The sequence below is a fragment of the Elephantulus edwardii genome, unplaced genomic scaffold (genome assembly GCF_000299155.1).
Source record: "Elephantulus edwardii isolate Elephantulus edwardi_28Jun2011 unplaced genomic scaffold, EleEdw1.0 scaffold00026, whole genome shotgun sequence".
In the NCBI taxonomy this organism is placed as follows: Eukaryota; Metazoa; Chordata; class Mammalia; order Macroscelidea; family Macroscelididae; genus Elephantulus; species Elephantulus edwardii.
Genome location: NW_006399776.1, coordinates 4818246 through 4828599, shown reverse-complemented (window position 1 = coordinate 4828599; position 10354 = coordinate 4818246). Strand labels below are relative to the sequence as shown.

The following is a 10354-nucleotide window of genomic DNA, read 5'->3' as shown; positions in this document are numbered from 1 at the left end:
ACATCCCTGATGCCCCTGCTTCCTGATTTGAACCATGTGGTGTTACCCGGCTCTGTTCTGAGGACTGCGTCCTGGTCCAAGTACAGGTTTCCCATATTCTAACGAGACCACATGATCTTCAACTGTATAGCCAGAAGAACAGGATTGTGTCAGGCCATCACTGCTGATGACTCTAAGAGGGATGATCTCTGTAACCCTTTGAGCCTGGAACAGAGTCCCCTCTGTAGCTCAACCTTCAGTCAAACACTACATATGTTTTTAAGATAAACAATAGTACATATGTTTTTAAGATAAACAATAGCACCAGGAAGGTACTTGTTCATTGTAACAGTGATATGAGATCACAAGGACAATATTGGCTTACAGAGAAAGTATAGAAAGCAGGAGGGACAGGATAGAAGGATGAAAGGCCATGAGGGTCACAAGGATGCTGTTAATGGGGACTATAATCAATACCATAAAACAAAATCTATATTGATGGAAAACCAATGGCCTTGTAAACTTTTACTCAAAACACAGTTAATAATTCCAGTTATTTCTAACTCAGAGAGTGGATGGAAGAATTAAAGAAATATTTGAGAAGACATTTTAAAATGTCATTTATAATTATTGGTAAATGATTATTTTTTTAAAAAAAATCTAGAAATAATATAGGAGACTTTTTCTACCTAAAAATAATTTTTTTAGGTCAATAGTCTCAGATGATATGGACTAGCTTCTAAGTTTCTTATTCCAAGATCTGGGAGATGAGATGTGTGTTGGGGCTCGATTTGCCCCTTAGGTTTCTATCCATAGGACATAAAGCAGTCCTGGAGTTTCTAGAAGAATGAAACCTTGGGTAATTATTAGAAAACCAACTGTGTCTCCAATAAGATTATCCTTCCTTTTCGTGTATTCTTTTGCTTGAAGCCTATTTTGAAGGTACTGGAGACACATTCTGTGTGTTTGTTTGTTTTTAATTAACTTTCATGAAAGTATACAGAGACTTTTCTCCCTACCCAACCCCTCTCCCCCAATTAACTCTTCTCTTTGAAAAGAATAAGAAAATCCCTCCCCCCAAGTCCACTCCGCTATGCAGCCTTCAACTTCTGTAATGACAAGAATACCCGTTCATATATCCCTTTTAAACAGTTCTCTCCCCCATCTGTTTCAAAGCAATATACATCATTCTTCCCTTCCCTCAACCCCAATGTCAGTGCCGTTTTACAATAGTGGCCATATTCTATATTTGTTCTTTTGTGACGGAGATATTTCACTCACTGAAATGTCCTCAAGGGATATCCATTTTGCATAATATTTCATGAGTTCCTTGTTTTTCAATGTTGCATAGTATTCCATCATGTGAATGTACCAGAGCTTCTCTATCCATTTGTTTGTTGATGGGCACTTGAGCTGTTTCCAGCTCTTTGCTATTGCGAACAAAGCTTCAATAAACATGGGTGTGCATATATCTGCTTGGGTGGCAGTTATGGTTTCTTTAGGGTAAATTCCCAGTAGTGGAATTGCTGGGTCAAATGGTATTTCTATTTGCAACTTTTTGAGAAAGTGCCATACAGCCTTCCATAGTGTTTGCACCATTTTACACTCCTACCAACAGTGAAAAAGGGTCCCAGTTTCTCTACAACCTTGTCAGAATTTGATGTTTGCTGTTCTGTTAAATTTTGCTATTCTTACTGGGGTGAGATAATATCTTAGTTTTTTTAATTTGCATCTCTCTTAGAGCTAGGGATTTTGAACATTTCTTCATGTGTTTGTTTGCCACCTAACCAGAAGCACAAAGGATCTGTTCAAAGAAAATAATAAAACATTATTATAAGAAACAAAAAGATAACTGGAAAGGTAGAAGCATATCCTTTGCTCATGGATAGGAAGACTCAATATTGTGAAAATGACAGTACTACTAAAGGCAATTTACACTTTGAATGCAATCCCAATATAAATACCAATTCCATTCTTCAACAAGATGGGAAAGGCAATCTCCAATTTCAATTGGAATGGAAAGAGGCCCAGAATAAGCAAAGCACTCCTTAAAAAGAGAAACAAGGTAGGTGGCACCTCACTCCCTGATTTCAAATCAAACTGCACTGCAGTGGCGGTCAAGACAGCATGGTACTGATACAATGACAGACACATAGATCAATGGAATAGAATTGAGAATCCAGAAATCAGTCCATCTACGATCTATGGTCAACTGTTTTTGACAAGGGCAAATCAATTAAGTGGGGAAATGACAGGCTTTTTAACAAATGGTGCTGGTGAAATTGGAAAACTATCTGCAGAAAACTCAAGCAAGATCCAAACCTCACTCCATATACAAAAACCAATTCAAAGTGGATTATGGACCTAGGACTAAAACCAAGGACTATAAACTTCATTAAAGAAAAGCTTGGAAGGACTCTAGAAGTCCTAACCCATAGCATCAACAGTCTTCCAAGCATCCTGGAAAATCTACAACCAGGAGAGGATAAAATAGATGAATGGGACCTTCTAAGAATTAAATCCCTATGCACATCCAAAAATGTCTCTAACAGGGTAAAAAGGGAAGCCACAGACTAGGGAAAAATATTTGATAATGACATGTCTGTCAAGGGACTTATATCTAGAATTTATAAAACACTCGAGCACCACTACAAGATAAAAGTAAATAACCCAATTGAAAAATGGGCACAGGATATGAACAGACACATTCTGTTTTGAAAAGGATTTAACTCTATTTTGATCAAGAGACACCTAATTTTAGTAGCAATTTAGATAAATAAGGGAGACAGGAAGGAAGGTAGAAGATTAGTCAACACAGAGAGACAAGACAAAAAAGCATAGAGGACAGGTTGGTAAAAGGAAAGGGTGATAGATAGAGGATGACAAATAAGCATGTTGTTCTGTATCATCGATTTGGAACTGATCCATAGCTGACCCCCAATGGGTTTTCTGAGACCATAAATCACATGGGAGGAAATTGCTCCTGTGGAGCAGCTGGTGGATTTGAACCATGTGCCTTAGGGACAGCAGTGCAGTCCCTCACCATTATGCCACCAGAACTCCCTGACAAATAAGTATAAGAAGTACAAATAAGCAAATGGGCAAAGAAGGGAATGAAAATGCAAGCAGGACAGACATGTGCAGTCTTTTATATCCTACCTTCACTTGGCTCTGGATCTGGAAATTGAAGGTTTCATTCCACTCTGGGTCTGGGCAGTTGGAGATGGTCTTAGTTCTCATCTTCTTATGGGAGGCAGTGGGCAGCCAGAGGCTTACATAGCAGTCTGTCTGGCTCACTGTCCAACGAAAAGGAGAGGTTATGGAGTTAGAATTTCTGATAAGTCATTTCCAGAGTAAGCCTCCATTCATCTCCAGGTCCTATCCCAACTCACAGGTTTGAATCCAGAGACCTGTGTCTCAGAACCATGAAAAGTTCTCAGACTAGAGGTTATGGGTTCTACAGAGGGTAGTCTAGGTCTCAGTGACCATTGTTTGGACACAGATGGCCTCTGACTCTTATTAGAAGAAGTACCTTGGCTTGAGGAGAAAAGTGCTGCTGGGTTTAGATAAGATATTGTCTTACAGATAACTGTCAGGTATTAGGAAGGAATACTGCCTTCTATGAATTGGCCAGTGGCAAGTAGCTGTGTTGCAATCCCGAAGGCAAATAAATGGTTAGAGGCCATCTGCTGCCCCATGGGAGAAGGGCTGGGCAATCTCCTTTCATGTGATTAACTGCCTCTGAAAACTGCTGGAGGGTCATGTATGGGTCAGTCCTGACACTACAGTACACAACAACAAACAACATGAATTGGCTAAGAAACTCCTCTGCGGTAAAGGGATAAGCTGACCAGGAGGATCTAGAAGCAAGGTCAACTCTCTCCATGTGTCTTAATGCCTCCAGTGCCCTGCTGAGCTCTAAGCTCTTCACACCCAAGTCCTTTCTTCATGTATGTCTTTCAATTATATGAATTTTTCCTACAATTTATCTGGTCTTCATTCCTTAGTGTTCAATGCATCAAATCTATTCTTGAATAAAGAATTCTATTCTCTAAATTCAAGTAGAAGGGTGTACGCCAGGGATGCATCCTGTCTCCATACCTTTTCAACATGTATGCAGAGCAGATTATCCGAGAAGCTGGGCTCTATGAGGAGAATTGTGGCATCAGGATTGGTGGAAGATCTATTAACAATCTGCGTTATGCAGATGACACAACCCTGCTTGCTGAAACTGAGGAGGACCTCATGCACTTGCTGCAAAGGGTCAAGGACTGCAGCCTTCAGTATGGACTGAGGCTCAATGTCAAGAAGACAAAGATTCTCGCCACTGGACCAATTGGCAGTGTCAGGATGGATGACGAAGAGATTGAGAGTGTTCACAGCTTCACTTTGCTTGGCTCCACAGTCAACACTCTTGGCACCAGCAGTCAGGAAATCAAAAAGCGTATCGCGATGGGAAAGTCTGCTGTTAGGGACCTCTCAAAGGTACTCAGGAGCAACAGTGTCTCTCTGGAGACTAAGGTGCGCCTGATACAGGTCATGGTCTTTGCAATCGCTTGTTATGCATCAGAGAGTTGGACAATGACTAGGGAGGACAGAAGGAGAGTGGATGCTTTTGAGCTGTGGTGCTGGAGAAGGGTACTGAATGTACCATGGGCTGCCAGGAAAACAAACAGATTCATCTTGGAGAGGATTAAGCCAAGCTACTCCTTGGAGGCAAGGATTCTGGGGCTTCATCTGACATACTTTGGACATGTTGCCAGGAGGGACGGGTCCTTGGAGAGGGACATCATGCTTGGGAGGGTGGAGGGACGGCGCAGGAGGGGAAGACCCTCTATGAGATGGATTGATTCACTGACTGGGGTAATCGGGATGGGTGTGTCAGAGGCAGTGCGGTTGGCGCAGGATAGAGCAGGGTTTAGGGCTGTTGTGCATAGGGTTGCTATGAGTCGGAAACGACTCGACGGCACATAACAACAACAACAACAACTCAAGGTCATATTTTGGCTCTTGTATGATTGTTTTAATTGTCTTCGGTTTCAACTTGAACTTGCATGGAAGCAATGGATAGTATATTCCACAGCACAATCAGTCCCTGGCCTTGTTCTAACTGATGATAGATAATGAACTTCTCTATCATCTCTTTCCTGTGTATCCCATCTGAAGAGATCCACATATATCGCAACCATTTATGTTTATTTAAAAATTGTTTAAAATACATAAGTTTGTTGCATCAAATTCTATCACATGGTGTCCAGCCTGGCTGCCAAGTAACTTCCAACTGCAGCAACTTCTTGTATGCAGAATAGAGTTGCTCCACAGGGTTTTCAAGGCTACGACCTTTCAGATTGCCACACCTGTTTTACAAGGAGCCCCTGGGTGAGTTTGAACCACCAAAATTTTGGCTTATAGTCAAAGATTTAACTGCTTGAAGTCAGGGACTGCTATTACTCTCCAGTTTAATGTCCAGTTTCCCACTGGCTTCAGTAAGAAGTCTCAGCCCCTCAACATGGCTGTCCCTGTTTGCTCCCCAGTCTCAGCATCACCTCTCCTCCCTCCTTATCACTCCCTACCCCACAATGTGCACACACACCCCCTCCACACCCACATACCCCTCAACCCAGTTCATCACTTGTAGGTCTTTTGAAGTCCCATGCAACCTTAGCTTCAAGCATTTGTATCCCTTCTGCCTGGCAGACTCTTCTACTTTTATCCCACCCTTCTGGTACCTCTTTCAAGTTTCAGAAACACCTTCCTCTGGAATACCACCCTGAATCGCCCAGTCTGGATCTGGTGCCTCCAGCTCAGGGCCCTCTATTCTCCTAGCCGAGCACATGCTACATTCCACCATATAGTAGAGTGACTTGTCTGTGTCCCCAGTGCTCTGTGAACACTCTGTGAGGGAGTCACATAGTAATCATTCACTAGAAATGTAATAAATGAATGAATGGAAACTCCTGACTTCCTGCTGTAGTCTGTATCAGCATTCCCCAGAAATCCTTTTTGAATGACTGCAGGTGTAGGCAAGCTGAGGGCATATCCACTTGCTGTTCTGATAGGAAGGCTTGCCAGGGACCTGCTCAGTCCTCTTGGACACCTCTCTGTGCATTTCCTCCTACCAGAACATTCTCCAATGGTGTGTCTCCTGTACACACCGTGTCCTCCAACTCTATACTCACTGACTCTGTAGCACTTGTTAGGCATGATTTGATGGACCCAAAGTCCCTTCCTCCCTAAAGTAGCTTTTTTATCACCCATCCATGCTTAAATTCTTCCCGTAAATGAAGTCTTAATAGTTTTGGCCTACAATTTAAGTCTCAGGTTGTGTTAAAACACAGAGACAGGATTGGTCAGACATCACCCATCTTCAAATATTAATTTGCTTTTCGGCTTCCTTTACAGAGATGAGTATTTTGTTTTCTTTGTCAGAGTTTAGGAAGGAGAGTGCATCTCACAGGGGAGGTTCTGCTCAGATGATGCTAAAAGGTCTACGGTAGATTAGCTGACTCTAAGGTTAGTTACCACCATGGTTGGAAGTGAAAAGCGGTTATGATGACCCAATTTTGAGAATTTCATGCACTAAAGGTGATAGCTTAGTCTGTAGGGAGTTGCACTGCTAACCCAAAAGCTATACTTCTCTGGCTGTTCAAATCCACCAGCAGCTCAGTTCCCTTGTGATTTACAGCTTTGGAAACCTGATGTAGAATCAGCATGAGTTGGTTTTGACTCAGTGGTAATGAGTGTTCGAGTGAGAAAGGGGCTTTCTAATCCTTGTTCCTTGTGAGATGAGAGAGGGCTTCATCAGTTGAATGATTTCTTTCCTGGAATGTGGGTGGCAAAGCAGAAGCAATTACTTCTACAGATTTCAGGACATTGTTTCTCTAATACCTCTGGAGATACCTGTCCAACATCCCTTAGGGTGCTGCTTTGGGTTTTAATGTGTTTTCCTCAAGAGGGACATACACTCCCACGGCTGGGAGGTTTCCGAGTTTCTGGGCCTGCCTATCTCCCAGCCCTTGCCTAGGGCCTGGCTACACATGCCTATTGTTCTTAGTCAGCATCCCCAAATCTCTGTGTCTGTAAACCTTTTAGTCTTTTTTAAAATCTCAGGAAACTCAAGTCCAGGTTATAGAACTAATTCGGGTAAGGGGTCATTTTTTTTTTTTTCACAATGAAAGAGAACCAGCTGGGATAGGGTAACTTCAAACCATCAATATATTCTCAGGTTATCTTGGAAATTGCAGCACTCTGGCCTAGCCTATGAGGACTGTGGGGTCTGGCCTCAATTTAGCTAGGGATGGAAGGAAAACATTAACAGCAAGGAGGTCTCTAAAGGAAACCAGGTGACCTCAAAGGGCAGTTTCTATTTCAGAAGAGTGTGCAGGGAAAGGGAGGAGGAGGGTGTTAGAGTCAGACTGAGTCTGTCTCTCAGGTGATATGCTCTCCCCCTGTTTCTGCCTGTGGGATCTGCACAGTGGGGAGAAGACAAAAGAAAGGGGTTGGACAATGGGAAGATGTGAGCAGCAAGTGCAGACATGCAGAGAGGGAGTGTGCAGCTAGGTAACATAAGGACCAGTAGCGGGCACACCTAGGAGAAACTGAAATAGGCTAAGGCCTGCTGGAGGCAAGTGTCATCATCCCCAAAAGGAGTGGGGTGAACTTTGCCCAAGAAAGGGCAAGGCATCTGAGTAACACATTGTGGGATCTCTGGGCCCAGGAGACACTCCAGGCTCCTTAGATTACCCACTTCCTCCTGGGCACTGGCGAGCCAGGAAAGTCCTGGGAAGTTCAAGGAGAAGTCCCCAGGTCTTTTGCAGGCACAAAGCCAAATTTGGAGCTTGCTGGAATATTCCTGTGGCCTAGGCCCTGGGTACTTAGTCCAGGTGGATGGAGGTTGGGGTCTGATCTCTGACTTCTTTGCTTGTGCTGCGGCTCCAGGACTTTACCCTTCTTCAGCCCTCCCCAGATTGATCTCCAGAGTCCCAGTTCATTCCTAGATTGGAGCTAGTGTCAGATTAGCCAATAAACAAGGCAAGCACTGGCTTACTTGTGCATATTTACTCATCTATAGTGAACAACTTCACATTTCCTCTCTTCCTCCTCCCAGCTTCTCAGTACATCAAAGATTCCACTTTTAGGTGTGTCTGTCAACTGTCTCTCTCCCAAGCTGGTAGTACCTTCCTACTGAAGCAAAGCCTCTTTTCAAATGTACAAGCCTGGACAGAGATGGAGTACCTAGTAAGCAAGGTAAGCATGAGCCTCCTCGTGCTCATATACTAATCCTTAGTGATCAGTTTCACAAGGTTTTTGTGTCAAATGTGAAACCATTCACTACAGATTACTAAGCAAGCATGAGGAAGCCCCCGTTAAAGTCCTCCAGCAGGTTCATGAGAAAGATGGGCAATCTCCTCTTGTGCAATTTACAGCCTTAAAAAGGGAGGGTCAATTATGAGTTAGTTCTGACTCGACAGCAATGAGTTTGAGGTGGCGGTTTGGGCTTTGTTTTTGGTTTTTGTTGCTTAGTAGGTAATCTGTCCCTGATTGTAGCAATTGCTAGCAGTTTCCCAGCCTCTTCTCACCTCTGCCAAAGCACAACCTACATATGTACTCACAGGAGATAACACAGTACCTTTAAAAATATTTTTTTATTATTATTTTTGTGTGTACTGTCAAATCGGATCTGACTGGTACAAAACAAGATTGCCCCTCCTTCTCCAGCAGAGCATCTGGTGGATTCGAACTGTGTACCTCTGGGAACACAGTCCCTTTTATTCCATCACTTGGAAGGCATCTGATCCCTCCTCTGCTGGCTGCCTGACTCTCACCATTGCCCAGCCTCCTCTGGGTTTGTCCCTCTCTGCCTTAGCTCAGCAGGCTGCATTGGCTGCTGACTCTATGGTGCCCAATGACCTCTCCTTCCCCTTTACTCTGTCATTGCTGTTGAGTCATAGCTGACCCCTCCCCTTTGGTTTTCTGATGTAAAGCACACAGGAGGAAGTTGCCCATCTTTCTCCTTCAGAGCCACAAGTGAATTTGAACCACTTGTAAGGGATTCCTAGAGAGGGTGGAGTGCCTGGAAATGGAAAAGAGAAGAGGAGCAGTGTTCTCAGACACAGAGGGGTGGTAGTACCATGGTTGCAGCTAGAGTGAGATGCAGGGAGTATGAGCTGGGAATAAATGGATACAAACCCCACATCACCAAAGACCGAAGTGCTGCCTCAGTGAAGAGCACATACGTGTATGTGCGTGTGCACACACACACACGTATGCACAGGCACACGTGTGCACATAGATGCAGGCACACTTGCACCCCTCTGACCATCTCTCTAGCCAAGCTCTCCCTCCATCTCAATCCCATTAGTATAAGGAAGCAGGGAGAGAAATACTCACAGACATCAGCCTGACGGACGTTTTTCATCCGAATCACCTTCACTGTCAGCAGATAGCATGGATATAGTCCCTCCTGTGGAGTAAGAGGGCAGTGGACTCAGCTTTCAAGCATCACTCCAAACTCAATGCAGCTAGAAGGCCCTTCCCACATCCTCCCCCCAGCTGCTCACCAGCATACTTTTCTGTGTTTCCTATCTGGAAGATTCTAGGAGCCGAGGACACTGACTTTTCATCTTTATATACCCAGTACCTGCAGTATGCCGGCATATAGAAAGAGCTCCATAAGTGATTGTTAAAGGAGTTAATGAATGAATGAGGTTTCAATCCCAAGTGCAGACGAAATGCTCACATCAGGGAATGCTGAGACATTTTCATTCTCCTTTTTACTTCATTGAACAATTTCTCATTGGCACCCTCATCTAGCCACTCGAGAAACATTCTCCTCATCCATAAAAGCTGACAGGCACAGCTGTGACTCAGAGAGGTGACAAACAGTGGACACTTGGTCACTGGGAGTCCTCCTCTCAGGTCCCTTGCATGCTTTACTGAGTGACTTAGCTCCAGGCCAGGGCGCTTATCATCTCTCTTGTCTGCCAGATGTTATTTTTGAGCACGACTATATGTCAAGGAGCCCTGGTGATCAGCATTTCAAACCTATCAGGAGCTCTGTAGCAAGCTACACTGCTAATTTAAAGGTTGCACATCTCCAGCAGTTTGAAATCTCCAGCAGCTTTTTGTAAAATAGATGGACAGTCTCATCTATTATGATTTATATCCTCAGAAACCTGATGGAGGGTTACTGTGAGACTGATCTGACTGGGAAGCAGTTAATTTTGTGTTTTGTTTTTTTAAATGTGTCTCATTCTTTTGAAGAAAGAAGGGCAGTCTTCTGTCAAAATGCACAGGCTTGGAAACTATGGAAGATTTTTACGAGTCAGAACTGGCTCCAAAACAGTGAGTCTGGGTTTTGAGGGTATGATTTGTC

At 43.7% G+C, this 10354-nt stretch overlaps 1 protein-coding gene across 1 annotated transcript in view; it reads right to left on the bottom strand.

Moving 5' to 3' along the window:
- PLA2G4E (phospholipase A2, group IVE) overlaps window positions 1-9652 on the bottom strand; it is a 48397-nt gene extending 38745 nt beyond the window's left edge. Inside the window, exons 1-3 of the mRNA XM_006883220.1 lie at window positions 9620-9652; window positions 9370-9442; window positions 3139-3275 (exon numbers count right to left, since the gene is read on the bottom strand). Coding sequence (XP_006883282.1) covers window positions 3139-3275; window positions 9370-9442; window positions 9620-9652 — 243 coding nt within the window. The remainder of the gene's footprint in view (window positions 1-3138; window positions 3276-9369; window positions 9443-9619) is intronic.
- Between the last annotated feature and the right edge of the window lie 702 nt (window positions 9653-10354).